This window comes from Centropristis striata, chromosome 16 (assembly GCF_030273125.1).
Source record: "Centropristis striata isolate RG_2023a ecotype Rhode Island chromosome 16, C.striata_1.0, whole genome shotgun sequence".
Lineage (NCBI taxonomy): Eukaryota > Metazoa > Chordata > Actinopteri > Perciformes > Serranidae > Centropristis > Centropristis striata.
The window spans coordinates 26,931,109-26,947,042 of NC_081532.1; the positions used below are offsets into that span (position 1 = coordinate 26,931,109).

General features: G+C 36.3%; 3 protein-coding genes across 10 annotated transcripts in view; 2 read left to right on the forward strand and 1 right to left on the reverse strand.

The window, feature by feature from the left end:
- myo6b (myosin VIb) overlaps positions 1 to 442 on the reverse strand; it is a 56,468-nt gene extending 56,026 nt beyond the window's left edge. The window contains exon 1 of the mRNA XM_059352834.1: positions 325 to 442. The gene's annotated coding sequence lies outside the window, so the exon portion shown is untranslated. The remainder of the gene's footprint in view (positions 1 to 324) is intronic.
- Positions 443 to 3,073: 2,631 nt separating this feature from the next.
- Positions 3,074 to 7,312, forward strand: colec11 (collectin sub-family member 11). 2 transcript variants are annotated; one of them, XM_059353621.1, is made up of 7 exons: positions 3,074 to 3,196; positions 3,791 to 3,952; positions 4,049 to 4,120; positions 5,541 to 5,612; positions 5,695 to 5,748; positions 5,864 to 5,959; positions 6,509 to 7,312. In XM_059353621.1, exons 2-7 carry the CDS (start codon positions 3,820 to 3,822, stop codon positions 6,916 to 6,918), a joined length of 837 nt encoding a protein of 278 aa, XP_059209604.1. In that variant the 5' UTR covers positions 3,074 to 3,196; positions 3,791 to 3,819; the 3' UTR covers positions 6,919 to 7,312. The 2 variants fall into 2 exon arrangements, with proteins under 2 accessions (XP_059209604.1, XP_059209605.1); XM_059353622.1 differs by having other exon boundaries at positions 6,527 to 7,312.
- A 5,563-nt stretch (positions 7,313 to 12,875) lies between these two features.
- Positions 12,876 to 15,934, forward strand: part of LOC131988792 (doublecortin domain-containing protein 2) — a 78,603-nt gene continuing 75,544 nt past the window's right edge. For 4 of the 7 annotated variants that reach the window (XM_059354050.1, XM_059354053.1, XM_059354052.1 and 1 more), the window contains exons 1-4: positions 12,877 to 13,392; positions 15,005 to 15,053; positions 15,539 to 15,615; positions 15,758 to 15,889. In XM_059354050.1, the coding sequence (XP_059210033.1) occupies positions 13,109 to 13,392; positions 15,005 to 15,053; positions 15,539 to 15,615; positions 15,758 to 15,889 (542 nt within the window). In that variant the 5' untranslated portion in view covers positions 12,877 to 13,108. Of the gene's footprint in view, positions 13,393 to 15,004; positions 15,054 to 15,538; positions 15,616 to 15,757; positions 15,890 to 15,934 lie in introns of all 7 variants that reach the window. The other 3 variants (XM_059354051.1, XM_059354054.1, XM_059354048.1) reach the window with 3 other exon arrangements.

The following is a 15,934-nucleotide window of genomic DNA, read 5'->3' on the forward strand; positions in this document are numbered from 1 at the left end:
GATATTCAGCCTAAATATACCGGTATATGACTTTTGGTCCATATCGCCCAGCCCTAACAATTAATAATATAATAAATACACCTTCTGTCCAAGAGACTAACAGTACTGAGTCCCTTATAAATAAACCAGTATGAACACTGTAGGAGTTTGTGGGTAAACTAACGCTTTACTAATGCAGGCAAAGGTTGTTAATAATTAAACAAAATTATAGTTAGGATCTCGATACTCTCCATCCAAATACCAGTAAATATAATAAAAAGCACCTTAGACTGTTTCTGACGCTGGCTGTTCGCTATAAAGTGCAAAAGTTAGATGAACACTTACGTTCAGGGGGTCAAATTAATGTTCAGAGCGGCAGGGTAGAGTTTTAAGTCCCTCATACGGAAGTGTAGTTGTAGCAGTAGTCCAGCTCTCTCGGGTTTTCTCCCGGGGACAGGACAGAGACGGGACGGAGCTGCGGGCTGTCTGGATGACCGGCTGTGCTCGCGCTCCGGTGAGCACAGGTGACGTCACACCGACAATACAATGCGGAAGGTGCGTTGAGGTGCTGCTCGTAAGATCCTGTGTCAGGTAGTTTTCTTTGTCATTACTGGTTGAGTTTTAGTCTAGAAGTCAAACAGAAGCACTGAAGGAGAAAATAAGATATAGTATAAAAATATTTTTCCTCATAGCAAAAGAAAACACATTTAAAAACTCTTAACCACGTAACTTTGTTGTTGTATCCCATTTTTTAAAATATATTATTTGAAGGGGTTTTTTTTTTCGCTGTCTTCTTTCCTTTTCCTGTATTTTATTTTTTGTGATACAATTTAATTTATTTTGAGTACATTATTTTCATATCATAAAAAATATTTTAGTCAAGTTTCATGATTAAAAACTGCAACATTCATTCTCCATTTATTTTTTTGTTTTATTTAAGTGGAGTAAAAAATACATCTTCTTTTCCATGTATTTCATTTATTTCTTGTACAATTTCATTTATTTTGAGACTACATTATTTTCATATTATAAAATGTTTTTTTTTTAATTTTATAACTAAAAACTGGTAAATGCATACTTCAGTTAATTTTTGTTTTGTTTAAGTAGAGTAAAAAAATATATATATTAAAAAAAATACCAACAACATCTCTGGTAACTGCATGCATGGACCCTTATTATTTCTTTTTTTCAGTATGCCAATGTGAGGAATATTTAAATGTTACCACTTATTGTAATAAAATAGTGTCTTTGTTTAATGATAAAAACTGAAGTTAGAGGATAAATTGAGCTCACACCCAACTCACCCAATTCACTGGCTGCGATGAAAAGACAGCAAATGTTGCCTTGGGAGTCATGAATATTTGAGAGGCAGGTAATCTAAAACTTTTGGGGGGATTTTTGAAGGAGACATCCAATCCACCATTGAAAGAAGCCACTGGCGTTTGTAAATCTAATTAGGATATCTGATGCTCCTGCATTGGACCCTATCTGATTACTGAACCTAGATGACAGCATGTAAACACTAACATGACATTTTTTGTCTGCAAGTTAAAAGTCCAAGTTAGCATTTGCAAGGCAACCTAAATTATGTATGACCAAGACAAGCAACACTTGACCGTATCAAATGGTGGCATATTTTATTTTTGGTCACTTCAGTACATCTCCAAATCTACAATCGCTTTTTTCACACTGCTCAAAACTAATATACAGGGGTAAATATAAGGATCTAAATTATGAAAATGTGTGGGGTTTTTTTTCACTTTAGTCACTGTAATTCTGACAACAAAGAAGAAAAAAAAGGATGAAAAAGGAGAGTCGTCGGTTCAAATCCCGGTACTGACAGGTCTTTGAGCAAGGCACCAAACCCCCCTGCACAGCTCCCCGGGCGCAGTAATGTGCTGCCCACTGCTCCTTGCATGGTGTGTTCACTTGTGTGTAAAAAAGGATGGGTTAAATGCAGAGGTTGAATTTCCCCATTGTGGGATTAATAAAGTAATCTTCTTCTTCTTCTTCTTCTATGAGCAATTGAACATTAAAGAACCCGACCAGTGGAGGTCCACTACTGCACTTGCATGGACAATGGCTCCCTCAGGTGGCCACAAAGGAGTCATGCTGATGTGATTATCTGAAGGCAAATCCCAAACCAATTAACTTGCTTACAAGCAGAGAGTAAGAGTAAAGAGAAGAGAGGGGATGCACTGGAGAGATGATCTTCATAATGAACGAGCACACTCTGGGGAAACAACAGAGAGACTCATGCTACACAAGCAAAGTATTGCATTTGTGTAAAATCCCCAATGCTTAAACCTCTGAAGTCCAGGAGATTTTGTTTCAAATTTGTCAACTTCCTATGCATGAATTTTTGTCTCTGTTCAGCATCTTTCAGTCTGTCCTTACATCACATGCATGGCTCCTTTTTCTCCACACAAACTTGGCTATCAGTCAGATTTTTCATTTTATTTTAATTAACAAAGTATAAAGCTGCCAGGAACCCAAAAAACAAACAAAAGACACGTGTCTATGGAAATGTAACATTTTTTTTTACCATTTATACACACAAAACAGTCTGTTTGCGTGTTAATTAAAAATAGTAATAGTTTTCATTGTAGAAAGAAAATTCACAAAAATGGTCTAGAAATATAAATGGCACACTGTGAAAGCTCCTATGATTGCACTTTCAACTGGCTTTCTCAGCTTGTCTACATATTATATAGCCTATAAATAAAGTTATTACTGTAAATTAAACATGTGTATTTTCAATAAATAGATGGACTCCAGAGGGTTAACTTGAATTAACGCTTGGACACAGAATCACACAAATCTCACAGTCAAGCCTGAGAAACGACATAGATTCAACTCCTGTGGCATATTAAAGGAGGCAACTTTGTTCATTTGTAATTCAAAATAACTACATGACATGGTAGATATTTCAGGCACTTTCCTTTTCTAAATATCTGATAGAGTTTGAAGTTGAGTGAGTGTATTTATCCGGCCCCTCCACTGTCAATCACTACTACTTTCCCAGCCAATTATCTGTGGGGCCCCAGCTGCTTTGGACTTTATCTGTGAACTGTTTACGAATAGCCTATCTCACACATTCTGCACTGCCTGTGCAGAAACATGAGATGTATCTGTAAGACCACCAGTGTTCAAAGCTCCTGCAAGTCTTTGCAAGCTGGCTATACTTCTCTACTTCTGTGTGGAAACACCTCTGCAGGTAGGCTGTCAGATTTTAAAACCATGTATACTGCTGATATCCTCAGATTTGTTTTTCTTATTATACTGATGTCTGACATAATGTTGTAAAGTTCATAACGAAAAAGCTGAATATGTCTTTGGCTTTGGCAAATGTGATTCTGGATGTTGCTGCCATCATATTTCTAATCTATCAAGCATTAATCCATTTTGAAGATATGTATAGTTTGTTTTAAAGCAATTATTGCCTTTTTAAACCTTGTATTGCTTCAAATGTGCCTTTCAACAACCAAATATCTTTAAGGATAAACAAATTGTGCTTTTTGCAGAACTCTCTAGGTATATATTTGACGTTAAAATGAATTATTATTATTAAATTATTATTAAAATGAATAAAATGGGATTTTTACTTATCACAGTAGGGTGTGTTCTCTCAGGAATTCAGAAGCCTGCTGACTGGATGTAATAGATAATGACTTTATAGTGATTTATTATGGAATTATTTACTTCTGATTCCACTATTTCAGTTCAGAAATACAGTATGATGTGGAAAATATTTCCAGTCACTTGTAAGATAATTCCGGGAATGATTTGTCTTTGCTCTATATGTCTCCAGTATAATCCACCAACCAGCCCATGTAAAGGATGAAAGGAGAGAAGCTGTTACTGTCCATAATACTAATGTCTGTGCCGAGTTTACTGACACTAAGGACATCGTATGGACAGCAGTTGGCAGAGGAGTCCTGCACTGTTCAGATCCTTGTCCCTGGACTCAAAGGCATGCTATCCTGCATACTTTTTGACACACTATGCATAGAAAAAAATAGACTCTGTGTTCGTATTTTCTTATTATTCAAATCTTTTTCTGCAAAAGGAGAACCAGGAGAGAAAGGACAAAAAGGAGCACCAGGGAGACCAGGAAGAGTGGGTCCTTCTGGAGAGATTGGTATGTAGAATATTATGAGTAAAACATGAAGCATGTACACAAACTTACACATCTCCTCATTTTTCAACACTACTAAGAAGCTTAAAAAAGATCTGGGGGAAAGATCACATTACTAGGGCTGATAACGTGCTGTTGCATCACTACCAGGCCAACCAGAGATGGCCAAGTGTTTATGTTTGGGTTAGAGGTTGGAGGAGAAATGATATGAGGAATTCACTGCTGTGCACAAGTGTTTACTGAACTTTAATGAGGAATGGAGGGTGGAGATTACACAGACTCAGCTTTTTGATTAATGTACCTTATTGACAGTGGTGGAAGAAGTATTCAGACCCTTTACTTAAGTAAAATTACTAATACTCCACTATAAGTAAGTCCTGCATTCAAAACTAACTGAAGTAAAAGTATAAAGGTATCAGCATCAAAATGTACTGAAAGTATCAAAAGTAAAAGTACTCGTTATGCAGAAAGGCCCCATCCAGATTGTTTTATATTCCAAATATATTGTTTTTGTTTTTATTGATGCATGTAGGCAACATTTTACTGTTGTTCAGATAGGGCTCATTTAAACTACTTAATATACTATTATGAGGTTTAATTAAAAAAAAAAAAAGTGTAATGACTTTGAATGTTTCATGCTTTTTATGTTAAATATTGATGTGAAAAGTAACTAAAGCTGTCAGCTAATTGTAGTGGAGTAAAAAGTACAATATTTGCCTCCAAATGTAGTGAAGTAGAAGTATAAAGTTACATAAAATGGAAATAACCAAGTAAAGTACAATCACCTCAAAATGATACTTAAGTACAGTACTTGAGTAAATGTACTTAGTACTTTTCACCACTGTTTATTGGAAGTGAAGAGGGGTATGAGAATTCCAGTTTTTTCTTTCAGTTTTGTCTTTTTTTTTCTAGGTCTCTATTATGTCTCATAAGTTGTTGCAACAACTTTAGGGTTAATACAATTTGTTACACACATTTGGGGATTAGTTGATAAAAGTAGAGAAGGAAATCCCTCCAAAGTATCACATTAAGATACCAAGACCTTAAGGAACACAATAGAAAACACATTGTGTGATTTGGTATCAAAACATTTTTTATTTTTTTTTACAATGAGGTCAGCTGTAAAGTAGATGGTCTCACTAATTAAAAGCTACAATGGGGAGTAACATCATCACACACAAAGACAATTCCAATTCAAATATATTGAGGTCAGAGGTCAAGGGGCCAGTGTGAAAACAGGCATGCTAGTTTTTCCCTTTTTTTTAATAACTTTAAAATTGAGCCTCTATGGCCCAGCATGTTGGCTGAGGACATCAGCGTCCATGGGGAGTTGAAGAGGTTAAGGTGCAGAAACAAGAGACAAATGGCTTTTCCTATAGATGGCACAGTAACAGAATATTCCTGCCTTATTCACTGTTTTCAGGTCAAACCGGGCTTAAAGGTCAGAAAGGCATAATGGGTCGTTACGGAAAAGTCGGCCCAAGTGGAATGAAAGGTAATCAGAAAATGCAGAAATGTACTTACACACGTTTGGAATTGAATTAAATGTCCATGAATAATTCCATGTGATATCTCAGGTTTAAAGGGAGACATGGGGGATCCAGGTCCAAGGGGCCCTAATGGAGATCCAGGTGACATATTATACCATGTTATCCTGTTTGTCATACAGATTATTGCTGGATTAGATTGAGACATTTGGTAAAATTTGATTAAGTGTGATAATCCCTCACATTTCTGCCTTATCAGGTGTTCCATGTGAGTGCGCACCAATGAGAAAGATGATCGGAGAAATGGACATACTGGTGGCACAGCTCTCCTCCGAACTGAAATTCATTAAAAATGGTATGATCTTAGCACTCTTTTGAAAAAAAATTTAATCGTATCCGTGCTACAGTCATGGAGAAAAATGATAAGATCACCCTTGTTTTCTCCTTGCTTTCTTGTTAATTTAATGCCTGGTACAACTAAAGGTACATTTGTTTGGAGAAATACAATGATAACAACAAAAATAGCTCATAAGAGTTTAATTTAAGAGCTGATATCTAGACATTTTCCTGTCAAATCATTACAGCTCTTAAATTAAACTCTTATCAGCTATTTTTGTAGAGTTTGATCATTATATTTGTCCAAACAAATGTAACTTTAGTTGTACCGGGCATTAAAATGAACAAGAAATTGAAGAATTGGGGAGAGGGGCGCCTGGAATGCCCTGCTTATCCTGTTTCCCCCACGACCCGGCCCCAGATAAGTGGACGCGAATTGATGGATAGATAGAAAAAAAAAAAAAGGTCTAATAATTTTTTCCATGACTGTATTTCTTCACTCATAGAACTGCAAATGCTGGGCATGTCAATGTAAAAATGTATAGAAATACAAGTGCTCATTTTTCAGCACTGCCCTCCCCTGCAGCTGTTGCTGGCATGAAAGAGACAGACAGTAAGGTGTATCTGTTGGTGAAGGAGGAGAAACGCTATGCCGACGCCGAGGTCTACTGTCAGACGAGGGGAGGGCACCTGGCCATGCCCAAGGATGAGGGAGCCAACACGGCCATCGCAGGGTACATAACCGAAGCTGGCCTCAACAGAGTCTACATTGGCATTCACGACCTGCACAGCGAGGGTGTTTTCACCTACGTGGATCTGTCTCCCATGACTACTTTCAGCAAATGGAGAAAGGGAGAGCCCAACAACGCCTATGATGATGAGGACTGTGCAGAGATGGTGGCGTCCGGGGAGTGGACTGATGTGGCGTGCAACCCCACCATGTATTTTGTGTGTGAATTTGACAAGGACAGTCTCTGAGCTCAGTCTGTTTTAACCCTTTATCGGGCGAAGAACTATATTTGGTAACTTCAGTGGATATCAAAATGGATTTCTTCCAGCTAATCAGCAAAGATCAGGCTGCGTCACAGACGGTGACACCATGACATCTGACCAATCAGTATGATAATAATATAATAATATTAACTTTATTGACCTTGACTTCCAATGTAAAAATGAAAAATTTTGAAAAAAAAATCTGCAAGAAACAGTCATACAAACAGAGCTATTCTTCAGTGACTTGTACCAGGAGAACTTCACTATGAAGACATATTAGGGCCAAGTATGAATAAAAATAATAGGAATATTTTGAGAAAAAAATAGCAAATTTACTAGATTAAAGTGGCAAATCTACAAGAAAAAAAGTCGCAGATTTACGAGAAAAAAGTGGAAAAAAGCTACATTTTTCTCACAGATTCACCACTTTAAATCTCATAAATTTGTGCATTTTTTTCTCCTAGATTTGCCACTTTAATCTCGTAAACTCTTACTCCCCCCCCCCCGGGTCTGTATGATTTTTTTACACTTTCTGACAGAATGTAATATCCTTCAATATTCTCTAGGATTGAAATTTGGAATTTGCAAGTATTTCAGTGAGTGCCCTATTAAGGGTTAAAGAGAATGGATCAATATAAAGTGATTAAAGTTTGATGTATTATTCTATCTGTAAATAGGGTGACAAAATGACATGCAAGTTGTGCAAACTAGTATATTTTCCACTTTCTTTTTACCTTATAAACCTATAAGCTATTTATTTTCTTGACTCACACCAGAGTTTTAGTTCTTTTGTGAGAATTTTGCTTCTGTTAAGCACGCCCTTAATCTTAGTGTTTTAAACTGCATGCCAGCCAATGTATTGAGTTTTTATGTTATGCAAACTATCCACCGAGCAATATTATTTGCAACAGGGCCATCAACAAACAAGACAAATAACCAAAGGCTGTAGTTTGTGCATAAAATATGAAATAAAGAAAGATTTAGTTTCCAATAGTGTGCTTTTAATCATACAAATGTTAAGCAATATGCATTCTGTATTCATATTCATATTATAAGTTATGTTGCAGTTGTAAAATAAAAATTCACTGATGATTTGAAAAAGGAATGAGTCGGCGCATTATTTTTTGCCCCTGAGCTGACTGCATTTACACCACACTGCATTAGGTACACCAGTACAATGTATTACAATCTAATCCAACAGCGCTGCTATTAAATCCACTTTTGCTGACTGTCAGAAAGGTAATAATTCTGCTAAATGTTTATTATTGAGGTCACAGCGGGTGGTGGTGGTGTGTTGGAGTGCATTATATTGACATGTTTTTCTAATATTCTGGCACTCCTTTGTATGTTAATTGGATGGCCAAAATATTAGAATCACCACAATGCACAATACAATGCAGTCCAGTTCACCACTACTGCAAACTACAACCTCTTTAACCCATAAAAACCCAGACCCATTTATCCTTAAAGGAAAATTATGGGGGATATACCACAGATCAAGTGGACCACATAGAACAGATTTCTGATTTAAAAAAAAAAATACTATCTCTAAATGTCAAAGATCTGTGATGTGACATGTATGTCACATTGAGATTTATGGTATTTCTTATTTTAAAATCAATAAACTCGACACCTTTTCTGCATACAGAGACACAAATTTGCCTTTTAGTCTGCATCTTCACAACATTTATCAAAATTGTGACGTTAATAGTGCAACAAATTCCTTTCCAGATTTGTTTAAACAGTGAAAATAATTGAGTGGCCTGTTACCATATTTGTTGTTCAGGTTCATCAGGTTTTCCATGATGATTTTTAGGTTAAAAGCCCGATGTGATGTGTACGTCACAGCGATATTTTTGTAACTTGTTTTATATTAAATTGTTCAGGAAATATAGTCAAAACAGGTTAAATGCAATACAGGACGAGCTATTAACAGATTAGAAGTGTTAAATGGGTTTTAACTTAGCCAAGTAATACAAAAAAGCTTTTTAAAATTAGCTACGTTTTTAGATTTCTGTTTCCAGTCACACACATATTTTGGAGAAGTCCCTTCTTGTCACAGTCACATGACCACCACACCAGGGTGTTATTCCTTTTATTTCGTAGAAAATAAAAACACAAGCTGATGCCAGTTAACAATGAGGTGATGTGATTTTGTAACAGGTACAGGTGAAAATAGATTCTGCATTCAGAATCTATTTTCCGTTTCCACATTTTGTAAATAAATATATAATAAATGCAATAAAAAAAACAGGCCATGTTTAGAGGGATTGTTTGGGATAGTTAAGTGGGCCACTCCAATTGCTTTGGCAGTTTGGGGACCCCTGTTCTAGAAGATTTAAAGTGTTTGTTCCACCTGTGTCACTGTGGATTCTTATGGGTTAATGAAGATATAGTTAATTAATAACTCTCTGACAGTGACAATCGAAACTGAACATTATTATTATTATTATTATTATTGTAAAGGCAGAAATTATGGATAGAGATGTTGGACTGGATCACATTAGATTATACAAGTGGACCTAATGAAGTGGATGGTCAGTGCAGGAGCTGAACCAAATCCAGCATTGTGAGACAGTCTCCACCCAGTGGATAAAACGACTACTGCATTGTAAGGATTTCACACACAGGGTGGTAAAAGTTTTTAAGTGTAAGACATGACAGGGTGAAAGAGAGTCAGTATCTAAATTATGGGATACCTTTTCCCATCTGGCAAAGATCTCCATCTCTATAAACTGTTTCAAAAGATGTCTAAAAGCTCATTTAACTGCTGTTTTAAAATTCTAATCCATACACAAATATACTTTTATAACATGTTCATTTTTGTTTTTTTTTTATTGTTTTTGTTATTGTCATTATAACTTGTTGATGTTAAACATATGTTTTTTCTATAATCAGTTTATTACTTTCTTATAACTATGACATTTTAGGTGGAGGCTTTAAATAAGCCCATCTGTGTTTTCTGCCTCTCCCTGCACTATACACTATATGTTATCTTTGTAATTTTATGTAATTCTAACTGTGCAAATAAAATAAACCTAAACCTAAACCGATCTACAAAACCAGGACCCTGAAACGGAAGCAGCGTTTTTCGTATAAATCATATTATTTAAACATGTGCTTTACTGTAAAATAATTGTTGTAAAACCAGCCTATGCTTCTGGATGTCTACACATACTGTAGCTATCTATGCTAAATATGTAACTTATGTTTGTTATTCATTAAGATATATATTTTTTGAATACTTATTATTTTTCCATAGTCATATTTTTTGTGTAAAATGTTAAAATCCATCTTTAGCAATGGATTCAATTTGATGAACACATTATACTGAGTTGTATAAATACTGACAGTTGCGCTGTGACATGTATATTATTTAAAAATAATGTATTCTCTAAACACTGCAGGGTTTAAAATAATAAATTAATTACACTTGGTAACAATATGACAGCACAATGTTTGCTGAATGACAGAAACAAGACATTACACAGCGTACCTTAGGTTAATGTGGCATTTTCATCTTTGAAAATCCTCTACGGTTTAGTTGTGTGATTAATAGAAGTTGTCTTACAGCTCTGGCTGCTATTGTTTTTTAGGACGGGCATCCCAGCTGTGATGATACCCTATTGAGTCCCACTAAGAAGAGGAATTTGAATATGCATGATGCAGTTCTCCTAATAAAGCACAGCACCAGTCCCTTAAGAAATGAATAATTAATGCTGAGATGAATTATGCATTTAATTGACCAGGAGTTGTCTGGCATAAACCAATTTAGATGCCATTGTTGGTGCAATCTCTGGTTACGTTTGTGGTAAACAATTTGGACAGCGCTGTCTAAAAGTGGACTGGCAGATAATCTGTAGTGAAAACTGGCCTGCAAATGGGAGATAGGGACACAGCTCATGAAAATAAAGAAACACACCCTGCATTTGATGTTATAGCATATTCACTGGTATATCCACCGTGGAAATAGCATTATCGTACTTTAGGAGTAATGTTTAGCTTTAACTCTATGGAATCTTGGGCTATTTTATCCATTTTTTAATCATTTTCGTGTCTTTTTTGGTCATTTGTGTCTTTTTTTTTTCTTTTTGTGCCTTTTTTTGTCATTTTGTGTCTTTTTTGTCATTTTGTGTCCTCTGTGGGTTTTTTTGGTCTTTTGGTCTTCTCATTTTGTGTCTTTTATGGTCTTTTTGGTAATTTTGTGTCTTTTTTAGTCCTTTAGTCCAACATAAAATGTGATATTGAATCTTTTTTTTACTTTCAAAACACTATCATGTTCAATAAAGAATTGTAAATGTTTCAAATGTGAACAAAGGTTGCAAATATAACATATAAGAGGGTTACATCCAGTTCTATCATTTTATACTAAATATATTTGAGCTTGTCTCCAGTTTTACTTGGTATATCATCATCAAACTGAAACTGGCCTCATGGAGTTTACAGCCAGAATGTTAGAGGTAAATTTACAGTAGGGCTCCACGCTGCTATTTTCTAGTCAGGATGTCATCAAGAAGTCATGATTTGGTGCTTTTGGAGACTCCAGAGGGTTAACTTCTAGTTCAATTTTATGACAAGCTACAGGAATTCACTGATGATTTGAAAAAGGAAAGAGTCGGCGCATTATTTTCTGCCCCTGAGCTGACTGCATTTACACCACACTGCATTAGGTACACCAGTACAATGTAATATGCTCTAATCCAACAGCGCTGCTATTAAATCCAAATCCACTTTTGTTGACTGTCAGAAAGGTAATAATTCTACTAAATGTTTATTATTAAGGTCACAGTGGGTGGTGGTGGTGTGCTGGAGTGCATTATATTGACATGTTTTTCTAATATTCTGGCACTCCCTTGTATGTCAATTGGATGGCCAAAATATTAGAATCACCACTTTATACAATGCATTACAAGAATGATCTTGTCCTGTTTTTGGTAAAAGTGCAAAGCAAAGTGGAGCGGTTAAAGGGGGTAACTTGTCTAGTCCGCATGGGTGTGCATTAATGGCTCCCATCAGTGTCCACATACAATGTTATTGGACAGTCTCCTGAGCATGCACAGCACGTAAAGTTGCTTGGAGACATATTAAACAAATGGTGAAGTTTAATTTTAATAAGATTAACTGGAGTTAATGGACCAACAAGGTGTAAAATTAGCCAATATTGGACTCAATTTCTTCTTGCAAAAGCACTTTGTGGTGCATTTAATGTATGAAAGGTGCTATATTTGGTTATTATTACTTTGTTTATGTCAGAAGTAGTAAGCAGTTGTTTGCTTAATAAGATGATTATATCTGCATATCATTGCCTGCAAATTCAGGTTCTGTTGCTAAATGGTGAAACATATTTATTGCAACTTTATAAATGACAAGGTTATTTTGCAATGGGAAAACTCAAAATACATTTTTCCAAAATGCAGATCATGAAGGGCCAATGGTGAATCTGGTTCATTTTATGAAAGTCCACTTGTCCACTGGTCACAGAAATATGGACTCAGGGCCAAATTTATAATTTTGTAATTTGTATATATATATATATATATATATATATATATATATATATATATACATATATATATACATGTATTGATGATGTAATATTTATGCTAAAAATCAAGACGATTTATTTGACCTCTGACCCCAAAAATGTTGTTACTGCAGTCTGGTTTGGCTGTAAAAGGTTCTAATAGTGATGATAAACAGAGAGCAGTAACTATAATGTTGTTGTCTTCTTCCAGCTTATATATATATATATATATATAACAAATTTGAAGTCTAAAACTTTGTCACAAGATAAAACAGACATCAAGGAGTTCATTTTTAGTTATCACTCAATTTCACCAAAAATGTAGCTACTGCAGTTAGACTTTGTAGGGCAGAATAATATAATCCAAATTTGGCCCCCGCTGGTTGCCATAGAGACACTTGAGTTTTGGAATGAAACAGTAAATTAACGTTAACGTAAACTAACGGCCCAGACAAGAGACAAACACCCGGCCGGTGGATAGGTTTCTTGATGCTACACCTCTCATGTGGAAGAATTGGTTTCCATATCAGATGCTATCTCCAGTAACGTCTCCGGAGGCTCGTAACGCCTGCCACTGACACACTTACTTTTGTCACCAAGCGCCATTATTGTTTGTTTGTTTCTAGTGCCAGTGTTAGTTAGCTTAACGTTATGCCGCTCACTGTGGGGAGAGATGTCCTGCCGCCGACCAAAACAGTCATTGTTTACAGGAACGGAGACGCTTTCTTCCCCGGGAAAAAAACAATTGTGAATCCCCGACATGTGTCAACCTTTGACAACTTTTTGACCTTTCTGACTAAATGGATCGAGGCTCCGTTTGGCGCTGTGAGGAAGCTGTACACTCCCAGAGAGGGCCACAGAGTTCAGCATCTGGAGGACCTGAAGCATGGCAGTGTGTATGTTGCAGCTGGAAACGAGCCGTTCAAACAGTTGGAGTAGGTACCATGCATGCACTAAGGCATTGGTTCTCAACCTTGGGGTCGGGACCCCAATTGGGGTCGCGAGATGATTTCTGGGGGTCGCCAAATAATTTTGGAAGTCAGCTCTGTTTCCACTGTGTTAAAGTGTTCATGTGTTGATGTGTCTTAGTCTTTTTGGTCAATTTGTGTCTTTTTTTGTAATTTTGTGTCTTCTTTTGGTGATTTTGTGTCTTTTTTTGGTGATTTTGTGTCTTTTTTTTGTGATTTTGTGACTTTTTTGTTGATTTTGTGTCTTTTTTGATCATTTGGTGGTCAATTTGCGTCTTTTTTTGGTCATTTTGTTTCCTTTTTTTGGTTATTTTGTGTCTTTTTTGATCATTTTGTTTATTTTTTTGGTCATTTTGTGTCTTTTTTTGGTCATTTTGTGTCTTTTTTGGGTGATCTGAACTGTGCGTGTGAGATTGTGTTCAGTGAGCGGGAGCCGCGGACAACATGCATGTTAAATTGGGGGTCGCGACTCAAAAAGGTTGAGAACTACTGCACTAAGGTGTGTGTCTGGGGGTGTAGCAGGGAGTCAGGTCACTGTTACCGAGTACAAGCTCCATCCTGGGCCCTGGGAAGGTGCAATTATCTCGGCCAGTGAGTAAGCTAGCTAACTGGGAGGATGTTCTGTCAAGTTTGCTTCTTTAGTTGAATGGGCATTTGACTGAGGTGGTTCTCCTTAGTAACTTAAAACAGGGGTGGACTCAGGTTGTTTGAGGGGCTGGGGCGAGAAAACTAAAAGGGCACTAGCTGCATGTGATGTGTGGGCAGTTTTTGAACATTTAGTGGCATTTTTACATTGCAGTCTCGTCATGTTTTGTCCATTTAAAAGCACCAATTACTTCACTGCATCTTGTTTTCTTATATAAGTGCATGCTAGAGTGGATTTTATCACGTTTTCTCTGCAAGAAAGGGACCCTAAAAGGCACATTCTTACATTTTCTCCACTAGATTGGCACCCTATAAGGCACTGTGTTATGTTTAGTCTATATAAGAGCACCCATTAGTTCACTGCATCTTGTTTTCTTTGCTAGAAGGGCAGCCTGAAGGGAACTTTCTCACATTTTCCCCACTGGAAGGGCACCAGAGAAGGCACTGTTTCATGTGTGGTCCTTATACGAGCACCCATTAGTTCACTGCATGTTGTTGTCTTCACTGGAAGGGCACCCTAGAGAACACTTTATCATGTTTTATCTATCACAGGGGCATCCAGAATGGCACTTTTGTCAAACATGGGGGCAGCAAGGAGGGCAGTCAACTTAGATTATGTCTCCATTTCATTAACTTAAGTGCTTAAGGGTTATAATAACCTACATTTATAGCAAACATATCTTAAATATATATAAAGTCTAAATTTGGCTTTACAGTATGGTGTTAAAATGTGCTGGTATTGTAGTTCAGTAAGCATAAAGAATAGAGGATTTTTTATTTAATCTTCACCTGTAAACTCTACCAGTATTTTATTTTGATGGGCAATAAAATTATCAGGTCTACAGCTGTCTTCACCAATCTTTATAGGTTTCACATGTAGCACCAGGGGCTCGGGTTTGAATCATTTACAGTTTTATTATGTCATGCCTTCCAGCTATCGCGGCATTACAACCAAGAAGCCCCCGAAAAAGAAAAAAGAACTGGTAAGAAGACTCTTTTCTGTGTTTGAGTCATACTGAAAATGGTTAAACTAAGTCTAACATTTATCAGGTGCTGTATTATATATTACCATACTTGTCACACATGTTGGTAATGTATGATATAGGGCTGCAACTAAAAATCATTTTAATTATTAATTCATATGCATGCTGTTTTCTCAATTAAGAAAGAAGTTAAGAATTAATTTAACTAAGAAAGTCAACATTTTCTGCTATTTTTGACTTCAACGAATAATCAACAATCAAAATAGTCATGATGATTGGTAGTGATAATTTTTCTTTCATGGACAAAACGATTATTCGGCTAATCATAGCAGCTTTAGTATGATATGGAGTTTTTGGAAGTTGCCGGTGGCTTGAGCCTATACTCCTATTATTTTAACCCCTTAAAGTGGTTTAAATAATAATTGGAAACCAAACAGTTTCTAACCCTTTTGAAATTTTCTTTTCTTTCTTGAAATTTTTGAAAGATCCGACCTGTTGTCCACAGCAGAATAGTAACTTCTTCTCGCTGGGGGAAAACTACAGATGAGTCTTGCACTATAAAGTGAGTATTCATTTTAAACTTGATACAAAATTATCATGAATGGAAAACAGTAGGGCATTTTTGCTGTGTAATGTAGAATACAAATATAGTTTTTCCCCCCTTTCCCTTTTCAACTATTAATAATTACTTCTCTGTGTCAAAGTGTCTTCACCAACGGAGAAGTCTTGGTCCCTCCAGTTCGAATACGGATCCCAAAGTATACTCTCAAAAGCTGGGAAAACGTTTTAGCCATGGTGACAGAGAAAGTGCGTCTTCGCACTGGTGCTGTGTACAGGTGATTTTTGACTTTTAAATTATTAATTTACCCCTAAGGGTAAGC

Excerpts from the sequence above, each read along its gene's own strand:
- colec11 (XM_059353621.1), top strand. The coding sequence starts at position 3,820 with ATGAAAGGAGAGAAGCTGTTACTGTCCATAATACTAATGTCTGTGCCG. Across the intron at positions 3,953-4,048 it reads CCTTGTCCCTGGACTCAAAG|GAGAACCAGGAGAGAAAGGA; the intron begins GCATGCTATCCT and ends TTTCTGCAAAAG. Across the intron at positions 5,613-5,694 it reads CGGCCCAAGTGGAATGAAAG|GTTTAAAGGGAGACATGGGG; the intron begins GTAATCAGAAAA and ends GTGATATCTCAG.